We start from the raw sequence: 14,062 nt of genomic DNA on the forward strand, positions 1-14,062 counted from the left end.
TTCTCTCTAACCTTTCCTCAGCCTGCAGGGAAGCTGTGCTGAGCAAAACAAAAGAGAAAAACGCCCATCCAACCAGGCTCAGGTGCCAACTACTGAAAGTTCATGAAAAGAAAAAAGTTTGCACACTGCCTTTGCAAACTCCCTTCAGTAACGTGATAGTTTATTTCACCTTACTTGACATTTCGAGGTGTGTAACTTTTCTTCAGACATCCTCCACCAAATAAGTATCCCTTATTTGTTTATATGTTGCTCAGGTGAATTTACCAGGTTCCTCCACTCCTGACATCACAAAACTGCTCAACTGAATGTTGGGGGTGGGGCAGATTTAGCTGTTCAAACACCTTTTTCCAACACTTATAAAACATAATTATTGTTTATGTAAATGCCAAATTATAACACACATACTGTTTTATTAGTTGAATAGCCAATATTTAAAATGATATGTTGCCCTACCTTTAATCATAGCTCTACTCTGTGATTAAACTAATAAAAATACAAAATAAAAAAATACATTTAAATGTTGGAAAAAACTTAAATAATCTATGCAAGTACAAATATTTGTTTTATCTCTGAATCACTTAGTTATACCAACGTTTTTCCTCTTAAGTACTTTTGTAATTGTAGGTTAATTATTTATAAAGGTCGCTATTTATTTTTGGCGAAAGGAGACCTTCCACGCTAGTTAGCATTCTCACAAGAGGCCAGTTTGTGCAGCTTCCCTACTGAACTGCGTGCCCAATCTGCACATAAACTGTAAAAAATACAGATTGTACAGAGTCAACGACACGTTATTTGGTTACCGGTATTTGACTCTACTGTATGTCATGTTTAACGATGCCTTGCTTCCCACACATCTTCTGACAAAATGAATGTTGAATGTAGCTAAAAAACTATTTTGTAGTTCTACGCACTACCAGAGAAGTTCTACTGAGCTTGAATTATCTTTTGGAACATTTGTTGAGTACACAATGCTCTTTTTCAGCATGTGAGTGCTGTTATATACACTTGCACTTGGATACAATGCAATACTATTTTAATCAGATACTGCTGTTACTGTAGCTGAGCAGCTCCAAAGCAGCAGTAGGTGTTTTAAGTGCTTTGAAAACACTCACCAACAATCGTTGATGAGAGAGGTTCTCATGAGCACACTCATTTGGTTTCCCTGCACAGAGCTACTCAGAATTTAAACAACCCAACGTCTCCAAACCTGGAGCGTGCTGATCTCCTCTCCATGTCACAAATCTCAGCACTGACTTTCCCACCAGCGTCTCAGCTCAAAGTTTCCTCTTTGCTCCTCAAACCAAAGAGTGTATTTGCCAAGCCCTAGCTTTGGAGAGCTCTGCCCGAAGAGCTTAAAGGGGATGACAGATAGAAAGCTTGACGCTAGAAACACACCCAACGATTATAGTCAACACTGGAGGCATCAAGTAGGCGCATCAAAACCTGTTGACACGTCTTACAGAGCTTGGTTCTATTTTCAAGTTTCGATGCAGGACACAGACCATCCCAGCATTGACTAGATCAAACTTGTATTGCAGTGTGTATGAAGAATGTTTTCACTTGTTTGAACGTTCCAAATTCTCTTTTTGAGAAACAGAAGTTTCTTTTTTATTATTAGTAAATAGACGGTGGTCTCCACAGGAGACCTGAGATCCAGCACTGCACACATGTTCAAATGCCTCCCAAATAGAACAAAGAACAAACACCCCCCAAAGCTCTACCGCAGGTAACAACGAAGTACTAAAAAGTAGTAAAACAGCTTGATAAACTGCCAAAGCTGTGACAGTACAAAGTGATAAATTCACAATGCATTTCAACAGAGAGCAAACATGATAATTATGTTTACCACCCACAACAAACTGTTTTTTTCAACAAACACATCAATTGTGCTCTTCACTGCAATTTAGTTTCAGAGATTTTTCATCCCATTTGTCTGACAAACAGATCATTTAGTGTCTGTTTAGTGTCTCCTGCACACTGGTTAGTTTGTCTTTTTCCAGATAAAGTGTTTTCTGGTTTTCCATGGTTTCCTCCTGTGTTATTTGTCATTTTTTGACCTGTCTCTATTATCCCCAACTGGGGATAAATGTGGACTGGCTGTCCGGTTTGTGTCTCCATCTTCGATAAAACAAACGCTAGTAACAACAGATATAACTCTTACGATTGAATGCTTCACAAAGTTTTGCCATTTTAAATTCACCTGCTTAAAATGTTATCAGCTCATTAATTGGCCGTTATTAGTTGTAGTAAGGACCATAGATTTGCTGTAATATGGCCTACTCTATCTACTGGCATGAGAAGTAAATGCAACAAGCGATACCATAAGCATAACTTTTTTTAAGAGGTGCTAGGAGCTTCTACAACTGACTTTGTGTGCATGTGCTGTATGTACTGTATATCTCCATGAACACCTACAGGTGAAGGGAATCCAAAGCACAAATGCACACGCAGGCACGATGCACACACGTGCATGCACACACACACAGAGAGACACATTCAATTGTTTACTAATAAAGGTTTAGTTGACCGAACTTATGTTCAAGAGCCCACATTTTATTCTCTTATTTTATTGTACTATCGTGGTGCTGGTCTTAATTGTATTAAGTTTTTATGTATAACTCCTCTTATGTTTAATTGATTCATTTAGGTAGTCCGCAAGCAAACAGTCTTTGTGAGGTTTTGGGTGGGTGACTGCACTAATGGAAGCGCAAAAAAGTGTGTAGGACTGCAACTCTGCCTTCCGGTCTCAACTCTGGCTTGTCAACATTGTGGCCATATTTCTAGATATGAGTTGTCCTACATAATAAATGTAGTATTCCCTATGTCTTTTCCATGAAGAAGGACGCATTGACAAGCGTTTCCAGGGGTTAAAAGTAACAAAAAGAAAGACCTGACTCTGACTTTACATGAGCGCTGTCTCTGAGCATGTCAGTTTATAGGCCCCTACCAGGACGAAAAAATAGACAAGAAAAACGCATACAGTAGCTACTATAATTATAAACTATAATTATAAACATACTGCACGTAATAACCCAACCCTCACAAGGACCCCTAACCAATAATCCTTTACATCAGCTTGAGGATAATAATAATAATAATAATAATAATAATAATAATAATAATAATAATGGATTTTATTTATAACGCACTTTACATTTACAGGAAATCTCAAAGTGCTACAGAAGGCAATTGCATAAAGAAATTGGATAACCATGTCTGATCTAGTTGATAGTGACAAAAAGATGACACTTTTGTCATACGACAAAAGTGACATTGGCAATACAAGAAATTGTGCTTCGAGGCAAGTATGTCAAATTATTGTACCTGTACGTACTCTATAAGGGTTTCTCAAATAAATTAAGTAAATCAAATAATAAATAAATAAAATAGGTGAACCCAAAGAGATAAAGGTAACACCACTTTTTGAATTATGGGTCGAACAAACTAGAAAGGAAAAATAAATAGATGCAGTGATACTCTGGCTGGGAGTAAGCTTGAGTCTCAGGGCTTTAGTATCTTGATATCTAGCTTCAGCTGGGAAAGAGGAAGGAAACAGAGTCAATGTTCTGAGTTGAGAATACTAAGATATTCCTGAGACTATTGGGGCAGTGTTCACACAAAGTGTTTTTTGAGTTTGCAGTGCCTGTCTGCAATGCATGTCTATGGTAAATACGCTCTGGTGCGCTCTTCTTCCCAGCGCCCGATCATCGCGCTTCAGCGCTCGATAATCTCCTGTCTGTCTGGATGGATGGATGGATGGATGGATCCATGATACAGTAGATAGATAAGAAAACGACAGAGAGAAAAGGGAGCATGAAGGAAGAGAGAGGTGTCTCTCATCTGCTCTTTAGGAAAGTGCTGAGCCAGCAGAAACAATTCTATTGTGTTTTGGGCTCTCATCCTTCACTGCACTTCATTTTCTTACTCTTTCTCACTGACGTGAAGCAGTCCTGTGATGTATAGGATCAGTGCTCTCTGTGTAATCGCTGTCAGTGTAGGAGGTTGGAAAGCCAAAGGCATCTTGTTCAATCGGTTTCAGCCGTAGACAACGTAATACTGTACGCTGTTATACCGTAGTGTATGCCACTGTTTCTCAAGGTGGGGTCCAGGGACCCCCAGGGATCCTTGAGGCAATGAGCTAAATGATTGATTGTTAGGAAGCAAATGGACCTTTCCAGCTCTGTAACTCTGACAGAATGGAACCTAATGGACCTAGAATGGAAGCAAATGGATTTGGTTCCAATTGTACACTCTCAGAGTTAAATTAATACTGAGGATTTTACAGTGTAGATTGGGATCCCAGACATAATGTTTTTGGGAAATCATATCAATTGGGGGTCTGTAGCCTAGTGCCTATCAAACTGGGGGTCCTTGAAATTAAAAAGGTTGATAATCACTGCTGTATGCTATGGTGGTTATTAATGCTGTGTGTGTTGTCCATCCGTATGTGTTCACCTGTATAAACTTTATGTGTGTGTATTTAGCCCTTTCTCTGCATCTGTGTGTATGCATCTCCTCTCTGTGTTAATGTGTCTGCCTCTGTGTGTGATCTCACCACGTGTCTATGTATCGCTACAGTATGTTACTTGTGTGTTCCAGAGGGATCTCCGTTCAGCTGGTGGCTTGGAGGTCCAGGTCCAGGTCAGGTCCAGACACATTGGGGCGGAGCTCCCCCAGGCAGCCACCAGTGTGCCTGTGGCCTGCAGGAAAACTGTGTTGACCCAAGACACTTCTGCAACTGCGATGCCGACCGCTTGGAATGGTACAGTGTTGTTAAATTAATTAAACAAATATAAAATAAACTATTTTAATGTGAGCTACATTTTGTGCCTTTGGATGCACACGTTGATATGGGAAAGCATGTCTGTGATGTTAAAGGACAACTTAGTTTTTTTACAAACAAGGTTTATGTTTTAGATTGTAATTAAAGTAAATAAAAGATGAGTGTTAAAACATTTTTTTTTACTGCTTTCTATAGTTTTAGCAATTTTCGCGATCTTTTTTACAGTGGGCGGGGGCATTCTGTCCGGTGGCTAAATATGTATTTTTTTACACAATAACCCGGTGTTTTCTTTATTATTATTATTTACAGTAGCTCTTCTAGCCCCCAATAACTCACATCTGGCCATCAAAGACCATAGGACCTTTTTTATTGTGTAAACAATTCATATTTAGCCACCGGACAGAATGCCCCCGCCCACTGTAAAAAATATCACGAAAATTGCTAAAACTATAGAAAGCAGTAAATGAAAAAAAAATAACACTCATCTTTTATTTACTTTAATCACAAGCTAAAATATAAACCTTGGTTGTAAAAAAAACAAAGTTGTCCTTTAACTAGACGGGGTCTAATAACGGAGTGGCTTCCATATGGATATCAGATTTCATGTGGCTATCATGTGGCCATCTATGACGTATGACTCCAACTTTGGGCAAGGTTTCAGCTCAATCAGTGCCAATCCCATTGATTTCCATTATGAAATGAAAATTAAATATTTAAAAATGATATATCAATTAAACTCTAGATGCTGAACCTCTAGTGTAAAAAAAACGGCTAGCCTCCTGCAGAGCCATGGTGTAAAAATATGAGGAAATTCTACGATTTATTTATCGAAGAATATTCCTATTCCATTACAGATAGAAATCTATTCACATGGGATGATATCGCCTAAGTGAATGCCCATAGTGTTTTATTGTAATCACTTTTTTAATAGTGTGGGAAAACGTGGCGGTGGGGTGTGGTGCAGGGGGTGAATTAATAAAGTAATGCAGATGAGATTGCACAGGGATATACTGGTTGCGGTTAATCTCATTAGAGATGCGCTTACCTCTCCCACTCATCTCCCTGCGAGAACCGCCTGCAAGTATTAAAAAGTTAGTCTGTGTCATCAATCAGTTTATTAAAACCGCTATACTGTAGGTTCTGTGAATGTTAAACGATACGTTTCATAGCAACGGGGGCAATCTTACCTCAACACTATGATAGGCTTAACTGAGAAGAAATTGGTATAAATATAAATAGACAGGTGACACTATGTATTATGCTCATTTAGGTGATTTTCTTTTCCAGAGTTACATGGCGCATTGTATTTCTAGCTAAAATAGCCGGCCTAAAAGCTCACAATGCTTCACATTGTGACAGGTTGTGAGCTTGTAGATCTGTTTTTTTCTTTTTTAATGTTTGAAAAAATGTTAATGTTCTTTTAAAATTGCGCTTATAATGACATGCTCAACATAGGGATAGCAGGTTGAAAGTGGTTAAATTATTCACTAGGATTTTACTGCTTGGGAAGAATCTAACAGTACCATTAACTCAGCAAATGCTGTAAGCAGCCATGTTGTCATGTCCAAAGTTCAATCCCTCTTATTTCATCAAAAAAAACTTCAACAGTGACTCTGATTTTTACAGACTGGAGCGTCTCCCGTCGTTCAATATTTCATCAGGTTCATGAAGTGCTGAATGCGCCATAAGCCTTCAAGTCCTGAGTATATTTTTAGACAGGATGTCCCAGCAACAAGCTCACTGACAGGTCAATTTTCAAGAGACTATAACATAGTGGCTCATGGGAAAAAAGAAAAGAAAAGAAAAATGACATTAAGGAAGCGTGCATATAGATAGTGTACATACAGATACAGTACCATACAGGCTTATGATTCATCCTTTTAGAAATAACTCACCAAAGGATCCTCCTAGACACTGACTTGTTATGATAATCTTAAGTTATTTTTGGAAATGTTCTTGTCGTCCTCCAAGAACAAATTAACACACTATGAAGATAGGCAGGTATTAATTAAGTTTGTATTCAGATTTCAAGTTGATATTGAGTTAATATTGAGGAAAGTTAATACATTTCATTGCCAGCATTGAAGTCAATACATTTCATTGCCAGCACTGACTGCTGCTGGCTGTACTGTTGAGCATTTTACAAATACAACTTTAAACTTAACATGTACAAAAGTTGTATTCCTTTTGCCCCCAAGATTCCAAAATGCTATTTCCGAGATAGATAGATAGAAAAAGAGATAGAAAAGAGATAGATAGATAGATGGAATGCAAATGTGTCCTTTGACAAGTGCATGATGGCTCATATAACGAGACGACACAGAACAAGTAAAAAAGTAAACATAATAGCGACCTTTTAGTCACTGCTCCAGTGTTCATTATTCTTTTACTTCTATCTTTTCTTTCTTGTTCTTCTACCTCTTCGTCTTCTCTGTCCTTTCCTTCTACTCCACTTGTTTCTCTTCATCCTTAACCCCTCTTCCTCTGACAGGGCCAATGACTCAGGCCTGCTGACACACAAGGAGTATCTTCCTGTGCGGTCTGTGGTCCTGGGAGACATCCAGAGACCTGGCTCAGAGGCTGCCTACAGGGTGGGGCCCCTTCGTTGTCATGGCGACAGTAAGTCCATGTTGTGGGGCAGCGATTCCTAGCCTGTGAGGATATTGCAAGTGGGCCCCCAAATAATTGGCAAAACACTAAGACTGTAATGATGATATAAAATAAAAGAGGCATGGTATTCTTTCTTAGAAAACCTTGGGGGAAAAAAATCGTTGTGATACAGATAGATAGGAACTTAAATACTACTTGATCCAAGCCGGAACGCAATCGATTGATTGATCATTAAAGTAAACTGCTCTGAAATAAAGCTCTGAAAATGCACGCAGTCCACGAATCTGCCCACTTTAGGTGGTCAGATGGGTGGGCCACAAACATTTTTGAGATTTTCAAGTGGGCCCTGATCAGAGCGATATATGTAAGTGCACTGTGTTTGGGGAGCCTCTCCCCCTTTTGGGCGGGGGCGCGGGCGGGGACTTCTTTCTTCTACAATAGAAGAGTTAGGACGTCACATTCTAATACAGCCCAAATACCCAACCTCAGCCCTGGCCACAGTGGCACACCTCGCTAATCATTAGACTCCAAATTCACTACCACGCATTACACTACCGCTTGGGAGATAACTTTTTCAATCCTCAACTACTTTTTTTCGCCGATAAAGTATAGTTTTGGACCATGACGGAGGCACCCCGACTCAGCAGACCTTGAGGCCGAGGAGCGCCTCCAGGCGCGAGTGCCCGCGACGACCGGCCGATGGTCTGCTAGTCGACAAAGCGCCGTCCGAGTTATGTACCGATAGGCACAGAATCGTAAATAATATTGGTGGGGACTGCGTTTTCCCCACTGACTGCGTTTGCCCCAACTGCCACTCAAAGTGACTACTGGCCAATCACAGTGCGTCTTTCCCGGGACTTAACCAGCTCTCAACTTCCGGTACACAAACGCAGCACACTTACAAAGCTGGCCTGATCAGAAGAGGTTGGGAACCTCTGTTCCGGGGCCTTGTTGGTTGCCCTGGCTACAATTTAGCGCTGGGAAGAGCGGTGACCTTCAGTATGAAATAACTGTCACTTCTCGACGGATCTGACCGTCCCGATCTCTTTCCCTTGTGTTGCATTATTGCTTTTCCAATGATTCTCATTAGTGCTGTTTTTAATTGTAATTTGCTACTAATGAGGCTCATGTCTCAGTGGGGCTTCCTGCATTAACACAGGTTTTGAGTGATAGACCAATTGATTGAGCCTGACTGTTGATCAAATGACTTTGGTCAAACAATGACTACTTAATTTAAATGGAAGATAATTGCCAAACATCCATTCAAGCTATGTAAAGATAAAAATGTATAATGTATTAGCTTTATTTGTTCACTAGCACTCAGATATTTCAGATGTATTTTTCCTGCCAGTGTAAATAGTGTTTGCACTGTCAAAGTTCATCCATTATCAAATGGTATTAGACTGAGCTGGCATTGTTTAAATTGAGTGGGTTGTAACCGTAAACATTCTTCAGATTTAGTCAATTAAATCCTTCACGCTCTTAAGTAGGTGTTTCTCAGTAAAGTGGTTCTTTGAAACATTGGTAATGTCACCTCTCCGTGGGCCTCTATCAAGTACGCTGTTGAACATTGCTTGAACAGAGTAGGTGGTAATGACAACACGTCATTCTGTCTTTAGGTTTAGTAAAGCGAGCACCTCATAATTAAAGTACCAGTGTGAGTGAGAAATTCTTTGAAGCAGAAATAGAGCTGAAAACAGGTTTTGAGTCATCAAGGGTCTCATCACACCTGCCAATCAACGGTTTAATTAAGTCCCACTGTCACATCCAGCAGCTAATTAAGATCAACAACTACTGCAAAAACGTGTTTCCTTTCATGATTTTATTTTGTTTTGGCTATTAATACTGGTTTTTAATCCTCTGTATTAAAACAAGTATGAATGTTTTTCTTCCTTATTTAAATTATTCATAATTGCTGCCCTGAATGACAGGAACGGAGAAATATTTTTTTATACTTGGCACCATACATCAGCTTAAACATGAGGGTTGCTGCTTTGTTGTTAGCTAATTATTTCTTTGCAGTGTGATTTCCATTTAAAGGACGACTTAAACGTGTCTTCTCACCAGGGAACTACTGGAACGTGGTGTTTTTTGACAAGGAGACATCGTACCTCCACTTCCCCACATTTCACGGGGAGCTGAGTGCCGACATCTCCTTCCTGTTTAAGACCTCAGCCTCGTCTGGGGTGTTCCTGGAAAACCTGGGGATCAGAGACTTCATCCGCATCGAACTCAGCTGTAAGTAAAACATGGAATTCAATTGTTGCTTTAATATTTAAATGTGTTGTTTAGTTATTATTATTAATTGTTATGGTTAGTATCATCATATGCTCATTTTTTGGGATACTACAAGAATAATAACAGTAATATAAATCTATACTTCAAGTCATCAGTGTGCTACTGGACTAATGGTGGTACACTTTCGCTATGTCTGTCTTATGTTTTTCCTATTCAACAACAACACTGTCAAGTTATCTTCATGCTACGGCATGATCCAGTCCAGTACAAATGCAACTGTAATATTAAACCATGTCTCTCTCTTCCTTGCTCCCATTCTTGATCCATTTCACCTCATCCCTTCTTTCCTTTCTTTCCTTTTGTTTTCTTTCATTTTTTCGTTCTCTTTCATTTTTTCGTTTTCTTACGTGTCTCCTCTCCTCTCCTCTCCTCATCTGTCTCAGCCCCTACAGAGGTCGTGTTCTCCTTCGACGTGGGGAACGGCCCGTTGGAGGTGCGCGTGGAGGCGGGCGCTCCGTTAAACGACGGCCGGTGGCACCGCGTGCGAGCCGAGCGCAACGTGAAGGAGGCGTGGCTCCTGGTTGACGTGCTCCCTGTCGCCGTGCAAGAGGCCCCCGCCGATGGACACATCCACATGCAGCTCAACAGCCAGCTCTTCATAGGTGGGTGGGTGCTAGCATGCGTTTGTGGATGGATGGGTGGATTGTGTGTGTGTGCGTGTGCGTGTGTGTGTGTGTGTGTGTGTGTGTGTGTGTGTGTGTGTGTGTGTGTGTGTGTGTGTGTGTGTGTGTGTGTGTGTGTGTGTGTGTGTGTTTGCATTTTCATGTCAGGGGCAAGGTTATTATAGTTTTTATTTTTTCATTTGTTTATGTTTTATTTTGACTTCATGTTTTCAATTTCAGTTCGTTTTAATTCGTTTTTAAAGCCTGTTTGCTAGTTTAGTTTCTTTTTCTTTTTTTGTAAAGCCTTTTTTTTTTTTTTTTTCTAGTTTTAGTTATTATTTTTTGTTATTTTGCCATGTGTGTGTGTGTGTGTTTGTGCTTGTATTGGAGTAGTTTAGTACGTGTGTGTTGTTTCTTTCATTAGTCACAGAGTGCTGGTGCTAATGACTGCTTGGCCATTACCTCTTAGTCCTCTTGAACTGAACATCTGTCTCCTCTCTCTCTCACACACACGCACGCACGCACGCACGCACGCACGCACGCACGCACGCACGCACGCACGCACGCACGCACGCACGCACGCACGCACGCACGCACGCACGCACGCACGCAAGCAGACATAAACAAATGCAAACACACATACATGGACAAATCTGACTTCCTAACATACTGGTTCAGTCAGTATGAGTTGTATAGACAGTATGTTGGAAACATAATAGATATTAAGCCTATAAGGGAGGTGAGCCGACAGACTTGTTTTGAATAATAATCAGACTCTGCTTTTGGCTGTTATTCGTCGATTATTCTCTGATGTGTGTTATTTTCGGCTACTGAAATTGGATGATTCTGTCTTACGTTACATTGTGTTGGGTTGCATTGCAATGGCCTATCTTATCTTATTATAATCTTAGCTTCACTTTTATGTATTATGGGAAACATTTTGCTGTTATCTATTAGCTCTGTTCCTGGAGCTCTGTGCATCTCTACTGGCCTGTTGGACTGAATACTTCTTGCTCTTTCATGTGACTCTTTACAAACTGTTCCGTGTTTGTTCAGGGCTGTCATATACTTCAGTTGACTCAGTTCTTTATGTACAATACAATGCATCTTCCTCCATAGTCCTATCTACCCTTGTTGGGCTGGGAGCCAAACCTCAGTAGGAAGGGAGTTCAGCTTGTGTGTGTGTGTGCGTGTGCGTGTGCGTGTGCGTGTGCGTGTGCGTGTGTGTGTGCGTTTGCGTGTGCGTGCGTGCGCGTGTGCGTGCGTGCATTAGGAACAAATTCCAAAATAGGACAGGGAAATATGGTTATAGCACGTATATTGTATAAAATATGGTGTAGTGCTGTCGTTCATTGTTCCACGCTGTGGCTCATTCACATACTGTCCTGTTCACAGAGGTGGATGAAGTTAAGTTTCTTCAGTAGATGCTATACATCTATATACCCTATAACTCCCTGTTAGTCTGCAATCAAAAGCCAATGCACCTAGAACCAGTGGTGGACAAAGTCCTCAACCCCAGTACTTGGGTCAAAGTAAAGATAATTCATCACTACGTCAAATATTATTCAACTACAAGTGAAAGTTTCTCTGTCAAATATGTGCTCGAGTTAAAGTACTGGAGTACTTGCTTTTAAAAATACTTAAAGTAATACTAGGTAACTTTTTCAACAAAACTAAAGTTAAATTGTATATCTTTTGTGAGTGGCAAATGTTTCACAACACCCACTCCATGAATTTCGCCCCCGAAAGCCTTTTCTATTATATTTTCTATTGAAACGTTGGTTAGGTTAGCCATTCCCATGAAAATGACGTCATCCGGCCGGAAAACGGAAACGGAAATGCACCGGTTTTCCTGTTTGGTCAGGAACTACCGCACCAGTTTCCTGTTTGGCCAGGAACTACCGCGCTAATAACAAAAAGGAATCTCACGCTGTTTTTAAGAGATTGTAGGATTTGAAGATCGAAAAACAACAGAAAAAGAAAACACAGCGCACGGTAACTAAAGCTCCACTGGCTAAGAGAAACGATCCACAGATAGTATAAAACAATTAAAAGAACGCTTTTTGAAACGCTTCCGTCTTCCGGTGAAAACAAATGGAATTCTGGGTAACGCAGGAATAAACGAACGGCCTGCAGTGACGGTAATGACCAGCAGAGGCTGCTAAAAATCCTTATTTGTGGACCTGCATTGTATTACTTTAAGTATTGAAAAGTGCATGTTTTTAAAGTGTAAGTATTCAAAAGTACAAAATACAAAGTATATTTTGCTTTTATATCAATGCATTTCTGTATCTCTGTAACTCTGTTAACTCATTTGCAAATATGTTTAACAAATTTTCAAAAAAAAAAGATTGTGTCAAAAGTACAAATTGTGTTTGAAATGTACAGTAGTGTAGTGGAAGTCACACAAGTATCCAAAAATACAAACACTCAAGTAAAGTACATTATACTAAAAAAATAGTACAGTACTGAAGTAAATGTTCTTAGTTACTGTCCACCACTGCCAAGAACCCATACACAAGTAATACTGCCTCCTCCAGAACCCTGCGTGACTGATTGATGTAGTTTATTTAGAAAGACATGAGAATAGTACATGACAGTACATAACAGTACATGGAAGTACAAATTCACAATACAAGGTCTACTAAACTGGAAACCCTCATTAAGCATTACGCTTGTTTAAGATGAGGACCCCATGCACACAAATCATGATGAAATATAAGAGGCAGGCAGATATACACACTACTATACAGAATGTCATACAATCAGCTTTCAGGTTACTGGTATGACGAGAGAAAAAAAAAATATATATATATATACAAAAGAGGAAAATGAAAGAGGGGGGGGGGGGGGTAGGGAGGGGTAGGTTAAGACTTAGACAGGGGCCATTTTCGAATTGCAGCCTCCTGAAGGTGTATCTTTAGGGCAGTTTTGAAAGTGAGTAGGGTTTTACACTCCTTTACTCCTTTTGGTAGGGCATTCCACATTTTTGATGAATAGCATGAGAATGAGTTCATACCCTTAGTTGAGCCAAATCTGGGTTGAACATGATCAGTGGAGCTGCCTCTGGTGTTATGATCATGGACTTCATTAACATTTTTGAAGTATTTTGACAAATACAGGGGGACCTGCTGGCCTGGGCCTGAACCCATGGAAAAAGGAAAGATAGATGATGTCTCTCTCACCTGTGTTATTCTGCTATTGACTAGCTGCCACTTGTCACGGAGCTGAACTGGATACGTAGCAGCTGTGTTGACAGTTCTATTCACCGGAGGGTCTAATACATCTTCCTCTGCAGTGTTGTGAACCCACCTGCTAGACCGGGATTGAATCCAGAGAGAAAGGATGAGAATATGCTGGCTATTTCACGTGCATGCGCGGAGCCGCCTCTCTGGCTGGATGCCATCAGCTGCTCAGCGGTATTGGATGTGTGGAGTATAGCTGAGTCGACGCTTCGTGGACGTTGTACAATAATCACACTCGATAACCAACTGTGCATCAGGCCACACCGATGGAATGGAGCATGCAGGTCTTTGTCTGGGTGGCCGTGTAAATTCATGCATTTGTGACTTACAGTGTGTTCATGTTTGTGTGTGTTTGTATGCATAATTAAATTCATATATATATATATATGCATATATGTGCGTGCATGCGTGAGTGTAGGGGTATCTGTGTGTGTGTGTGTGTAGGGGTATCTGTGTGTGTGTGTGTGTGCGTGCGTGCGTGTGTGTGTGTGCGCGCACGCACGCACGCACGCACGCGTGTGTGT

The 14,062-nt window shown here is 40.5% G+C and overlaps 1 protein-coding gene across 2 annotated transcripts in view; it reads left to right on the top strand.

The window, feature by feature from the left end:
• Window positions 1–14,062, top strand: part of LOC308094156 (contactin-associated protein-like 4) — a gene marked incomplete at its 5' end in the record, with an annotated part of 169,505 nt that overhangs the window by 125,862 nt on the left and 29,581 nt on the right. For both annotated transcript variants that reach the window (XM_080440642.1, XM_080440643.1), the window contains 4 exons: window positions 4,600–4,762; window positions 7,275–7,402; window positions 9,461–9,631; window positions 10,075–10,293. In XM_080440642.1, coding sequence (XP_080296768.1) covers window positions 4,600–4,762; window positions 7,275–7,402; window positions 9,461–9,631; window positions 10,075–10,293 — 681 coding nt within the window. The remainder of the gene's footprint in view (window positions 1–4,599; window positions 4,763–7,274; window positions 7,403–9,460; window positions 9,632–10,074; window positions 10,294–14,062) is intronic.

Source organism: Gymnoscopelus braueri (genome assembly GCF_963280865.1).
Source record: "Gymnoscopelus braueri genome assembly, chromosome: 10".
Lineage (NCBI taxonomy): Eukaryota > Metazoa > Chordata > Actinopteri > Myctophiformes > Myctophidae > Gymnoscopelus > Gymnoscopelus braueri.